Here is a 14,650-nt window from a genome sequence, read left to right on the forward strand (position 1 = left end):
ACAGCGCTGGCAGGTTGCATCGCGGAAATGGCAAGCCGATCTGGCATGGTCTCCTCCATAGCTAGTGCAAGGTGGGAGGCGTGATTTGAATTTGTGTGCTGATTGGGTGTGGCTACTGCGCATGCGGCAGCTGTCATGTTCCTCTCCTTCTGAGCTCTCGGGCTCTGCAACCTCACAATGTACACATGTACTCTTTCACACGTCTTGTGGAACGCTTTGGCACTGCAGAGTCTCAGTCCATTTGGTGGCTGATTCAGACACCCTGGCCTTGTCCAAGGCGATCTGCAGAGTGAGGTTAGATTTAGCGAGTAACCTCTTCTGCAGGGTAATGTCCTGCACGGCGCAAATTATGTGGTGCAGAATCAGCTCATCCAGGTCTTGGAATTTGCAGTATGCTGCGGCCTTGCGAAGCGCTGCAAAGTACTCATTAATCGACTCGGCCTCTTTCTGATTCCTGATGTTAAACTCATGCTGGTGAACATGTTTGGATGGTTTGGGTACATAGTGGGTTGTTAGGGTCTGCTGCAGCATGGACCAGGTGACTGATTGAAACGGTGTCAGCTCAGAGAGGTTTTTCACCGTCTCGAACACATCACGGCCACAGTATCCGAGGAACATGTTCGTCTTGCGGCCTTCAGGAAGGCCCATGAGGACGTTTGCCTCGAGGAAGCAGTCAAATCGTAGCATGTATCATTCCCAGTGCTCGGTGACTGGGTCATACAGAGTCGGTGGGGCGTGCATAGCCATTTTGTGTACAGAGAGCGATTTGAGTTTGCCACTCAAGAATGGCTGCTCGAAGCTACGCTGAGCTCCGGGCTGGATATACTTGCTGGATTGCTGTGTTCTTTTTGGTTCGACTTGTTGTCTTCCAATCCCACCTTCGTCGCCAGTGTTAGATTGGGTAATGGATAGGCACACACAGGCTTAACGGTAACAATTGCTATTTATTAAGTACAACAAGTGAGAACAATTCAGTGAAGGTTGAGTCTGACAGCAGCCCTTTCATAGGGAGTTGTTACAACTAATATCTAATAGATTGTATGACTAAATGCAAAATTTTCTGCAAGAACATTTCTCATTACCACATTGGGAAAACTATATTTTAATTTAAGCTATTATATCTAAAGGGTCCTTTGCTATCCATGTAGCCAATTCCTCTCTTCTTTTTGTGCTTGCTGTAGATGTTGAAAACCCTAGTTAAAAAAGAATGTCTCATTTCATCTTTTGGAAAATGATGGTTTCCAGGTTCAGAATGTAAACATAAACAAACATGAAACAATTATAAATCTGCATTATTCTGAGCTTGGAAACATAGTTTTGCAAGAGAAAAGTCTAGCAGTATCCATGAACATTCACTCAGAAGACATGGTAGAAAATTCCTTAATTTCACAATATATGGACAGATTTAACAATAGTTTCAAGTAGGAAAATGTGAACATTCTAGACCAAGCCAAGTCCAAACCTGCTACAAAATTCCTGGAAGTCTGGCACTCTGACAAATTGGCCAACAACAGGCACATAGATATTAGCAACATCTATGTACCATTCAAAAGAGACAATCAACAAGCCAAAAAGGAAACAAAAGGAACGAAATACCTCCTCACCAGCAATCAACACCCAGATTAGTAGAGATTAATCCCAGGATTAATTTTACACTAAGAATCAAGAAGCAAGGAATACCTCAATCAAGGAACTGCCAAACAAGCTAACTTTAAACAGCTCAAACAAGAACCATCTAGACCACTCCCATCAACACTGACAGGGCAAGCCATTAGAATATAAAACAAGAGCAAACTCCACTCCTTAGTTTTGGTAATGAAATGTCTGCAAGAAAACAACCAAGCTCAGAAAGCAACTCATGGCTTTATAGTTTAAGTATCATGGGAAACACTGGTTCATTGCCCCCTTCTAAGTTTAAAGGCCTTCTCAGTATAGAAACTTCTACTTCTCATCATAAAAAAAAGAATGCATGTACAGGTGAGATATTTTTGTACAATTGTTTAAATTGTAAACTCACTTAAACTCAGTCATTGTCAGCTGTATTCACAGATTCTTGCTTGCAGTCAGAAAGAAACAAATTCAATTGCATGTCTGATGCATTATTATCTGGATCCATGTAAACATTTAGAAAGTATATTTGAGAAGCTACAAATAAGCTTGAGAGACAGATAAAGCTCAAAACCTTTTTATGAAACAAATAAGTCTCTTTATACTTCTTTGACTTGTTCAATTTTAAAGTTCTAGAGGAAAAATAGTTCTAGTTGTAGTTTAAATGAAATTTATGTGCTCTGTTGCACAAAGACAAAATCTGAACAAGGATCTCTACAGAACTTCTTGGGATTACAAAAAAATTGCTAGAACCAGTCCATTTCTCTGTCTACAAAGAAGCCAGGTGCTACTTTTTAGTGTAACAGCAAAAGAATTTCAAACTGTGGCTAAAATCTTTTAACATTTGCCTTGTTGCTCAAGCCCTTGTATGTTTCTTCTGCAATAAATCCCACTGAATATAGCAGGATTTCATTCCCTGTGCTTAGGATAGCATCATTAACTAGCCTAGAAAAAACCAAGGTTAAATAAATGAAGCTAAAGATTTCTAAACTAACCTCAACTTTTTAAAAATCTTAAAAGATTTAAAAGTTGAAAGTAACCGCAGCTATAGTAATAACCAAACACCAAACTTACAGTCATTTCTCAGGAAGTTATTGAGTAACTGGAAAAGAGGAAAGCTATCCCAGCTATCCTGTGGCTGTGCCTCCAGCGCAGAATCCATGTCAACAGTAAAAAGAGACCAAAACTTCTCCCCATGTTCAGCCAACAGATCTGGCCACCATGCAAAGGCCTGCATCATCAATTAAAAAAAAAAACAACACCTCAGTTGCATTCACCTCCAAATGCGAATGTAAGGTATGATGAAAGAAAGTATAAAAATGGTACATCCATGAAATTATGGAATGTGGCATACATTCTTTAAAAGCAATTGAAATTCTTCATTAAGTAAAGTTGAATTTTGCATCCAATGCAATTTGCACGTGTATATAGTATTTCAGTGAGAGTGTGGTGTTTGATTAAACAATTTGATTGACAGATAACCTAGGGATCTGATTATGTTTCCATGATAATGTGGGACACTGGTTTTTTATGTTACTGTAGATATACTAATAAATATGAGAGCTAATGTAAGAGGCATGATATCCTATGAGAAAACACATGATAACTATCTTCAAAATGATTTTAGATGAAAAACAGACATTCACCATTTAGCATATGAATTAAATGTTTCTCTTTAAAATTGAAAGCATGAAAGTGTCTCTTCATGTATCAGACTGGTGAGGAAGAGTTGATGTAAAGCCCTTCTTCTGTGTATGTGTGTCACATACAATTGGACAGTTACATTAACAGCCAGTACCATCTAAATTCTATGATTGAAGAAAACAACTCAATGTATTTTAAACACACTTTTAATATTAAATTGGGTTTTTAAATTCCTGCATACATGAATCACCTTTCTATACATTTGTTTTTGCTTTTGTAAAAAACTCTAGGGCATCTCTGTTAAATGGAAATATATATAAACCTTCATAAATGAAAAAAAAATCACTAAAGCACTAAGTTATCTTTAGTACTTTTTATGCTTTGATAGTATATTTTGATATGAAGAGAATAACTGCATATTAAAAAAAGGATAATCGTGGTGATTTAGACTATTTTTTACAATAATTTGATCATTGTTTAGTTTTCTGAAAGGTAATGGGAAAGCACTTATTGTAATTAATAATTATAGTGCTGTGAAACTCAGAGATCATGATTTCTTTCCAGCTAGCACTCTCAGATAAAATGATATTAAAATGGAAATAAATTGAGAAAGGTAATGCATGGCAGATTCCAATAAATCACATTCAATAGCAAAAGTAAAAATTCCGTGAGTCTCTTGATCATACTCTGATCTACTGATGCCTAGGAATAAAGTCATGAAGAAAGACTAATATCACGGAGAGCATGGTTCTGTCAAGAATAATATAAAACAACATGAAAATGAAACCAATTACTGATTAATCACACAGATTCTAAGTGGAAAAAGAAAAAAAATATTGTATGAGATATGTCTTATTACATGATTATTATTTCTAATTTATATTATATAATAAAGCAACATATATTTTATGTACTATTGAATTATAACATTGCAATATTCAGCAATGGCACAATTAGTGATGTTCCGTCTAAAGCTGAAGTGCATAGATTTCTTTTTCTATGTTGTCCTCAAAGAACTTGCAATAGTACTAATATTTCAGAGTAAAAGGGCTTGTCAGATAATTCTTGGATGTTTTTCTCCATATTGCTGAGTAGCAATACAAATTTCAGACATATTAGAAGACTCCAGCAGAACACTGGTATTCTGTATGAGCCAGAAGATACCTGTTTGATTGGCAGAGACCTGGAAAAGTTCTCTATTTGTCACACATATTTTATAGCCTTGAATCTATAACTTTACGAGTTAGATGAAAATTATTCCATTTGTATGTGTTCCAAGTTGGTAGAAAAATAACTTTAAATTAAATCTGTCTGATATCTACCTTTAATCAGCTATCTGTTGGGTGAGGTATAATTTTAAGATAAAGATGATACAGATGAAATAATTGTTGACCCAAGTAAACAAAGTGAATGCTATCAGAGAAAATAATGATGCCATAAATTCAAAATGGTTTAACAATGCATGGAATAATGACCAAAATGTCAGTCTTGATTGGGATGAATAACATACCTCTTTTCCCTGGAGGAATCCATAATTTTGGAAAAATTGTGGAACAGGAGAAAAAAAAAGTTAACAATTTGTTGAACATAGCAAGATGCACATCCTTTGTCTCCCTTTTTGTGTCACTGTACAATTTTTAAATCTATATGCTTACTCTCAAGTATTAATGTTTGAACAGAGGCACAATATGCTATACAGTATATACTTTAAAAAATCAGCATTCTACTGATGCATTTAAATATGTTGGGAAAATGTTCTATTTTGTAGAAATAAAAGTATATAATGGACACTGCATTTTAAAACTAAATGTTAAGAATGTATTTTTTCAATCATAATTACTACAATTACTAGTGATTTTAATTTAAATGTATATTCTCGAAAGAGAAATTCACATATAAGCATTATTAAGTATTTACAGTGGCAATGCCATTGTAGAATGCCTCTTGGGAATTAATTTCAAATCCTTGAAGCAGCTGTTTCTTCAGGATAAAATAAAATATCCATAACAAGTTCACACATGACAGATGTAAGCTAAAATCTAGAACTGACAGTGTGAGGTAAAAGCAGATGTTTTGAATGATCATATTTATAGACATTACATCTTAGCTTACTATTTTGTGTTTCTCCGCTGGAGATTTTATATGTATGTATGTATGTATGTATGTATGTATGTATGTACGTACGTACGTACGTACGTACATACATACATACATACACATAAAAATCTCCAGTGGAGAAACACAAAATATTAAGCTAAGATGGTATATATATATATATAACATAACAGTTTTTATGTTAAAATATGAATCTCCAAGTAGATTTCTGCTTCAATAAGGCTAATTCATCAAACTTCTAAAATTTCAATAAGAATATTAATTCTATAAACTTTATTTGTCCACTGTGTTAAATAAAAGAAACTTTTTATTACTACAAAACCCATGACGTGTTCAACAGCTGAGATTTGGCAATGCCTCAGCTTTTGTCCTCCCCAAATAACAAAGGTAAGTAAAATACTTTTATAAATAAGTAAAAATAATGAATAATAATGGCAACCAAAGAAAGAGGGGAGCATATGAATCATGGCCCTCTTATTGAATCCAAGTATCTATGTTAAGATAGAAAGCATTTCTATTTATATTGCTCTATGGTACTTATTTTTATTCCGAGATGAGAATCTGAAAAATTATTTGTGAGATAATGGCTAGCACCACCTTTTCTTTGCTCTTATATTTTCCTCCTTCCCAGCATTTATATGTCTTTTTTCTTTTTTTAACTATTCAAACCTGAAGGAAAATAATAATAAAAAATAAAATGGAGCAGGGCTTTATTTCTCTTGATTTTTCAAATCCTTCACAACTCTGAGAACTCTGCAAATGTAAATTGCTTTATACATATATTAGAGGTTCTATCTGTAATGTTTTTTGACAGAACTGCTTCACACCAAAGCAGTGCAGGGTGGTTATTAAAGCATTATTGTGCAGCTAATACAGTTATCCTCACCTCTGAATGATGTTCTTCATTCTGCTGCAGGACTTCAATGCAGAGCTCTGCTAAATGAATAACCTCTTCCAGCTTTACAGAAGGAGATGCCAAGTTCAGCGTCTCTGTAGTGAAAAGGAACACACAAACCAGAATGATTGTAAATAGGAGAGGCTGGTATGGGAAACATTGCAGATGACACACAACTAAACTATTTCAAGAGATTGACATTTAACACTTCAGGGATGCTTTTAATGCAAATTGTAAAATACATAAAATATTTAATCTGCTATGAAATAAGAGGGCACAGAAGCACTTTCCAATTTAACTAGAGCTAAAACTGCACTGGCACATCAGATGCTCAACTTCTGGAATAAGTAAATTCTAATCATTTCCAAGGTCATATCTGCAAAAAAAGCAGAAGCTACTGGCTTGTTTATTTCTTCATCATACAATGGCTGCTAACATTATTTACACTGGAAGTAGAATTGCGCTCAATATGCAAAATGCTTGTTTTTCAGACAGTTGTGTTCCAGTTATGCACAATGTAAAAGTAAGACTAATGTTAAACAGAGACCAGGACTACTAACATATTTATATCTAATCTATATCTAAAGGTAAAGGTTCCCCTCGCACATATGTGCTAGTAATTCCTGACTCTAGGGGGCGGTGCTCATCTCTGTTTTAAAGCCGAAGAGCCAGCACTGTCCGAAGATGTTCTCCATGGTCCTGTGGCTGGCATGACTAAACACTGAAGGCACACAGAGTGTTGTTATCTTCCCACCAAAAGTGGTTCCTATTTTTTTACTCGCATTTTTACATGCTTTCAAACTGCTAGGTTGGCAGAAACTGGGACAAGTAATGGGAACTCACTCCGTTATGCAGCACTAGGGATTCGAACTGCCGAACTGCTGACCTTTCTGATCGACAAGCTCAGCATCTTAGCCACTGAGCCACCATGTCCCTAAGCTATATCTATATCATCTATATTTATATCATCTAACTATATCTAAGATAACCACATCCACATTTATCTATATATATATATGTATGTTCACATATAGATACAAGAAAGTTTATCCCCACCCCAAAAACAAGGAAAAATAGTAATGTTGAAGAAGTACAGAGAGAAATTATGCTTAAAATAAATTACATTTAGTTTTGTTTGTTATTTCTGTACAGACAGTCCTTGATATATGACTGGTTGCTCAATGACTGTCCAGTTACAATGGACTCCTAAAAAGGTACTTATGACCTGGATCCAAAGTTCCAACAGCCATGCCCCCCCCTCCAGTCATGTGATCACATTATGGGCACTTGGCAACCAGTCCACATTTACAACTGTTTTCAGCAACTCATGGTCACATGTCCTAGAAGAGAGAATAGGTTTGCTTAATGGCTGTGGCATTCACTTAATGGCCATGGCATTTGCTTTACAACTACCGCCCAAAAAGGTCATAAAACTGAGCATGATCATGACCACTTAACATCCTGCATGACTGATAATCATAAATCCAGGCTCAATTATGGGCATAAATTAAAGACTACCTGAATACTTCCAAACTGAAGACATTTTCACATTTTGTATGTAATGTATATACAGATAATCCTCACTTAGTTCACAATTATGGCAGTGATAAAAAGTAACTTTATGACCAATCCTTGCATTTATGACCTTTATAGCCTTATACAGCAAAGGAAAGCTGAAGTAAAATAATAAGGACAATCAGTTTCACTTAGTGACCATGTGGTTTAATGATCAAGTTATTGGTTCCATTTGTGGTCATTAAATGAGGACAATCTGTAGTCTATGGGATATGTGCAAATGGTTGATTTATAAATATGCATATACATGTAATATAATATATACATATTCTGGTTAATCTTCCAAGATCTTTTGTTGCATATTATCTAGGTTCTGTTCTTACCAAGAACTAGTGATTACTCCCATAAACTCATACCTAAAACAATAAGATCTAGAGAAATACATCTACAGCTCTGCCCACCATCCAACCAAAATTCTTGACATGCTACATCAATGACACCTTCATCATCATCCCAAATTGAAGAAACACACCACCCACTCAATAACATGTTCCCTGGGATCAAATTCACAAGCAAAGAGGAAACAGACAAAAGACTCCCATTCCTCTACATCAACATAAGTGGACTAGACAACAGAGAACTGGAAGCCCAAGTCTACTGCAAACCAACACATGGACCAGATCCTCAGCTTTGCAAGAAACTACCCCACCACACATGAAAGAAGCTGGGTCCAGGCCCTCTTCAGAAGGGCCAGGACACTGGAAATCCCCCCTTCCAATACTAAGAAAAGCAGAAGTGAAATGGCTGCTTGATGTCTTTCTCTATAATGGTTATCCCAAATTTTAAAGATTGGGTGAAAGGAATGCAGGAGCCATGGATCAGAGAGCAATGATGTTTATTAGTACCAGATGACAAGATGACAAGCGATTCAGAAATCCGTTACAACTGTCGGTATTTATACCCTCAGGTCACCAACTGTCATTAGAACCTCCAATCACAGGCTGTGCTTCGCCCGACCAATTAGAACGCAGCACAGGCTGTTGCTGGGCTATAACACTCCTTCCCCCCAGTTATTTACATACGTGTCAATTAGCGTGTTATTTGTTTGCATTTTTTTAAAATCTATTTATTTATTGCATTTACAATTTAATTGCATTTTCTTGTGTCATGTTCAACATTTACAATTTATTTGCATTTTTGTGTTCTTGTGTTCATGTTCAACATTTACAATTTATTTGCATTTTTGTGTTCTCTCCTTCCCCCCAGTTAACCAGATACTCCATTCTCATATTCCTATTTGCATATACACCATTTACATATACACATTTGCATTCCCCCCCCCATGCTCCTGAATTTGACAGCGGTCAGCAGCGGCAGGGAGGCAGTATAACTTGTAAGTTTGTGTATGAAGAGGCTTTGTGGATTGGCTTTACTCGATCGGCATGCAGGCAGGGTTTCCTGTTGCTGGAAGGATTAGCTGACAGGATTTCTGCTGACTTTTGCTGCAGAGAATGGTAGGCTTCTGAAACAGCTGTGGAGGCTTCTGTTAGAGAGCGGAGATCGTTTGGAAGGCAGCAGGCAGGCTTTTGAGTGGCCAGAGTTACTAGCGTTGCTCCTTGGGAGGCAAGCAGCTTTGTAATGCAAATGGCCTTGGAAGGCTGGCAGCTGTGGAAAACCCAGGTGGAGCAGCGGTTGGCTCTGGAGGAAGAAAGACTGCAGCGTCTATGTCTATGGCTTCTCGGGAGGCAGTAGAGCAGGCTGGAAAGCTGTATGCTAGAATCAGAGGCTTCTTAGGCAACAGTAACCGTTTATTGCAACACGAACGTTTGTAACAGTAGCTAACAGTAGACCGGATAGACTCTAGAGTTGTGTCTGGTAGATCTTCGTGGCAGAGAGGCAGGCAGACAGGCAGCTTCAGCCACGGTTGAGCCAACGCGATTCGTAGCTCGTCCCTGAGCAGAGGCGACGGCTCCAGCCAAGGTTAAGCATAGGTTGCCCGTCCCTTTGACTGAAGGAGTCCGTGCCTGTGGATCTACTCAGGTTGGCTTGATCGGAGGCGAAACCTGAGGCAGTGGCAACTGCTGCTGCAGCTCTGACAGGTCTTCAAAGTATTTTCTGTTCGCATTTGCTTGGTTGCGTTGCGACTGGCTTATTGTTTAGTTGTTGTTTTCCAGGCTCTGCGGAATCACATTCAATCCCATCCTCGTCACCAGTTTTAAAGATTGGGTGAAAGGAACGCAGGAGCCATGGATCAGAGGGCAATGATGTTTATTAGTACCAGATGATAAGATGACAAGCGATTCAGAAATCCATTACAACTGTCCGGTATTTATACCCTCAGGTCACCAACTGTCATTAGAACCTCCAATCACAGGCTGTGCTTCGCCCAACCAATTAGAACGCAGCACAGGCTGTTGCTGGGCTATAACACCAAAAACTTCCAACACATTGCACCCAAACCTCAACAAACCACACAGCCAATCACTACACAAAAACTAATCCTACACAAATGACAGCCAGATTTCTCCAATCCCTAGGAATAGCAATAGTCCACAAACCCACAGCCACACTCCACCAGGAATTATCCAGAACTAAAGACAAGATATAGCAGGATGAAAGAAACAATGTAATCTACAAAATCAACTGTAACCATTGCAACCAATTCTACGTGGGACAACTTCATGTCAATAAAAACTAGAATCTATAAACACCAGCTGGCAGTCAAACGCCACTATCCTAAATCCTTAATCTCTACCCAAAGCAACACCAAACAGCACTGACATCAAATAGCAGTTCAATTGGAGCAACAGAAAAATCACCGATCACCCTACCACCCACCATGCTCGTGAATTCATTGAAGCTTGGCACTCCACAAGCGATTCCATCAACAGACACATTGACCTACAATGACTCATATTTGACATCACAAGACCCTCACTCAACGCACCCACACCTGAAGCCCTTATAAGCAGAAGAACTCTGACATCCCCTAAACTCTGTTGAAGATGTTACCTAAGCTGGTAATGAAATGTTCATTTGGAGAACTAACCTTCACCCTCATCCTGCCTCTGAGCTATAGATATTCGGCTGTGTTGCAAATGTTTGTAGTGCCCTTATTTTCTTCAAATACATTTGGTTATGTGTTTTTTTTAATTAGTAAAAAGTTGCTGAAGCAAAGCAGGATTCATCAAGCGATAAGCAGGCTATTAAGAGCTCCGTTTGGAGACATTCTGTGGAATTCACCAAGAGTTCTGTAAATGGTAGCAGTTTCTATTTCAGAAACTATGTATTATTCAGGTGATCCCATTCGTGGAGATTCTAATAACCTCTGTTTATATCAATTCATTATAGGAGCCTATACAAGATTTTCTTACTGGAGCTGTTTATTTCCAAGGAAATTAATATATAGCATTAGAGGGGAGTAGAAAAGTAGAAAAAATATAGATCACGTTCCTATACGATTAAAAGCAAACAGAGTCTAAACTTGTAATTTAATTTTCACTAGGATCAAGATGCTTTGAAAAGAACAAAAAAAAAATCTTGTTACAGAAGCCCTGCCTTTCCTGGAGGGAAGAACCAGGAGCGCAACCCTGTCAGCAGCTCCCTTTGCACCACTCCCACAAATATCACTCAAAGCTATCACATCACCACCTTGGCTGTTTTTGAAAATGGAAAGTGACCTTAACCTCAGGAACATCACCAAGGCAACCTTCTTCTTTGCTGAGACTCTTGTCATTTACAGTACTCCGCGGCAGCACCAAGAGTCCACACACAAAAATGAAAAAAAAAACACCAACCCATTATGCCAGCATTGTATGTACATATTAGTGGAGCAAGACATTGAAAAGAACTTACTATAAGAGGCATATGTGGATAGACAAATACTGAGACATCCAAAACATTATTCACTTGACCCATATCAATCAACTTAGCATATGATTTTTCCAATTCCTCTTATTTTTTTTATTAATAAATCATACTGTGGTAATAGGAGAGTGAACAGCTGTGAATAGCTGAAAAACTAAAATTTGGCTCAATTCATTTCTAGAAATGAAGACATTGTTAGTTTTCAATAATTTCAATCAGCTACTTTGTTTTTTAAAATAACTGAGTCCAATGTGATTCTTGTGGAAAAACATTTGCTTGCTTACTTGTCTTTATTTTTCATAATCTTGTAAACACATTGTGCACAGTTTCTGAAATGCATACAAATATAAATACTTATAAAATTGTGTCAATTAGAAAAAAAAGATATAAACATGCCAACTTAGAAGAAAATCATTTTAAAAAATCATGCGCTATAGAAAATACTATTACAAAATAGTTTTAATTGAAAGAAACCATAATGCTTTTTTAACAGTTTTCAAACAGATCTGAAAAGCAACCAAAAAAATCTATGGTTTCTAAAACAAACAAAAAATAACAAAATAAACAAATTATCCATTCCCTAAAATATTTATTGTAGTTAATGTGTGAAGCAAAATCACAATATATGTGTAAGAAAATGTAATGTCCAAACAGTAGTTGTAAATGCAATTGCATTTTTCTTTTTTATCTTAACTGGCTTATCAAGAGTTATTCTGCAAAGAAAATAGTTACATACAAAGAATGTATGTTAAAAATACATATATTCTTTGTACCAGTATGTAACTATTATGATTTACTTTGTAAACGGACACTAGATTAACTTACCTTTCCAGAATTCCCCACATATTATATTGCTGGGAGTTTTGGTCCAATACATCTAGTTATCATCAACTGATGAAGTCTGGGATAGAATTTATAATTGCTTGAAAAATATAAGAATTTCACTTCATGTAATAGATACCAGGAAACATGAAAGAATTTAATAAGTGTTTAATGAGTTATATTATTAAGAAAGTGTCTCTGAAGAAAATATCCAGCTGCAGAGATTTCAAGAGGTCTACTTCAGTCCTTAAAAATAAACTGATATAGATCTCTTTCTATATTATATTTCATTGTCCAAGAATATAACAGGTAGATATTTATGCCAAATCTATTAACAGCCTTAATATGGAACTTCTCTATCTTGTCAATAACAATCGTTCTCTGATAATTCTTCTGTATATGTATGCACGTTTGGTTAAACGTTGGTTAAACAATGACTCATCATGCAAACAAAAGCTGACACATCTACATGGTACAAAATTAGACACAACATATTTCTGAAAAATTGAATTTGGTCTTTCCATCATATATACAGCTCCAGTTGAAATTGACTCACAGCAACTTATATACCATATTTATATAGGGGGTGGGGGGTTAAAAACTAAGGATTCTAAAATATCAAAAGAATATAAAACAGCACCAAAGAAGAATAAAGCTCTACCATTCAGATTTTAGGAAGAAGAAATCCACAACATTCCTACCTCCAAGGTCTGTTGGAAACAGTTTTGGATAGTTCTTATGATAGCAGGATAGAGAAACAATTAACCTGACTCTAAGGTTCTTGAAGATAGCAATTTGTCATTGAATGGACCTGAAGTGTCTCCCTTCTACATAACTACATATATAAAATGGACAGATACAATTGGGAAACAGATTGGGTTTGATATCCCAAAGATATCAAATAAGTAACTGTTATGATCTTTTCTGATTTGGAAGAGTTCGAGCCTCAGGTGCCCAGTGCAGCAGATTGTCAGGAAGAAGCAGCTGATGAAGGTCTCAATCCAGTTTATTTCATTTGTTCAATGTATAGAACTAGATTCATTATGTCATCTTAAGAAACAACCACATATCTATATCAAACTTGAAACATTAATATACAACAATATGTTTTGTTTCAGAACAATCCTCTAACTCCTATGTGTTAACTTGTAACAATGAGTCATATCAAAGATTGGAAATATATCATTAGCACCTTTAAAAACAAAACAAAACAAAACAGAAATAATATGAACAGAAGAAGTTACATCATATCCAGAACAAATTTTTGCCCTTTTCCTTTAATATTCTTTATACATCTCTATTTCTTTAAATGTTTTTGAATCAGAGGTGCTTCTATTTTCCATTCATGGAATACCTATTTTTTACATATGACTAAAGGCTACAGAAAATCATGATATTATTGCAGGTATTCATTCCAATAAACACTGGATAGGGACAAGGTCTAAACTATTGTCACTAGCTCTACAAAACAACTAAGAATAACATGAGTGATGTTGATTTGCTGACCAATGTTGAACTGATGGTGATATTAAACAATTCTGGGTGGTTCAGATAAGCTATCCCATATTTAGCTAATCAATGCTACTGTATCAGATTTTTATAGATTCAGTTGTGATTCTGATCTTTGACAATTTGCTCAGATAGGTCCAGATGTTTGCAAATATATACATTTAGATGCAAAACTAACTAGGAACCTTTAAATTGGGGGGGGGAGGAGTTTGAGAGAAAAATGTATGTAGATAACCTGGTGATGCTTACAATGAACACACACATACATTAATACACACTGAAATAAATATACAGAGATAAAATTGTACTAAATTGCAGAATTCACATTTGAATATGTACATGCATACAATTAACACAACAGTCACCTGGATCCTTTCATTTTATAGCTTTCTTATAAGGAAAGGTTGGGGAAAGAAACACAAAAGTTGAGCTTATTTCTTTATAAGCATTATAAAGCATTAAGTTCTTATTGTTTATTCTGAGAAGAAAAATATGTATCACTAAATGCATCATTTTGAAAAGAGAAAGTTTGTACAGCAAACAAGATGATATGTTATCCCCTTAATCAAGTTGACTGAAATTTGATGGAATCACAAAGCATAGTGGCTTTATTTTCTATTTAATTAGCATTACATATGAAATAGTCATCTAATTTTATAAGGCCATTACTGTTAA

At 36.1% G+C, this 14,650-nt stretch overlaps 1 protein-coding gene across 9 annotated transcripts in view; it reads right to left on the minus strand.

Moving 5' to 3' along the window:
* The window catches only part of CADPS2 (calcium dependent secretion activator 2), a 387,307-nt gene that overhangs the window by 97,646 nt on the left and 275,011 nt on the right, over positions 1–14,650 (minus strand). For all 9 annotated transcript variants that reach the window (XM_032220716.1, XM_032220714.1, XM_032220712.1 and 6 more), the window contains 2 exons: positions 6,254–6,357; positions 2,683–2,839 (listed from right to left, as the gene is read on the minus strand). In XM_032220716.1, the coding sequence (XP_032076607.1) occupies positions 2,683–2,839; positions 6,254–6,357 (261 nt within the window). The remainder of the gene's footprint in view (positions 1–2,682; positions 2,840–6,253; positions 6,358–14,650) is intronic.

The sequence above is a fragment of the Thamnophis elegans genome, chromosome 7 (genome assembly GCF_009769535.1).
Source record: "Thamnophis elegans isolate rThaEle1 chromosome 7, rThaEle1.pri, whole genome shotgun sequence".
In the NCBI taxonomy this organism is placed as follows: Eukaryota; Metazoa; Chordata; class Lepidosauria; order Squamata; family Colubridae; genus Thamnophis; species Thamnophis elegans.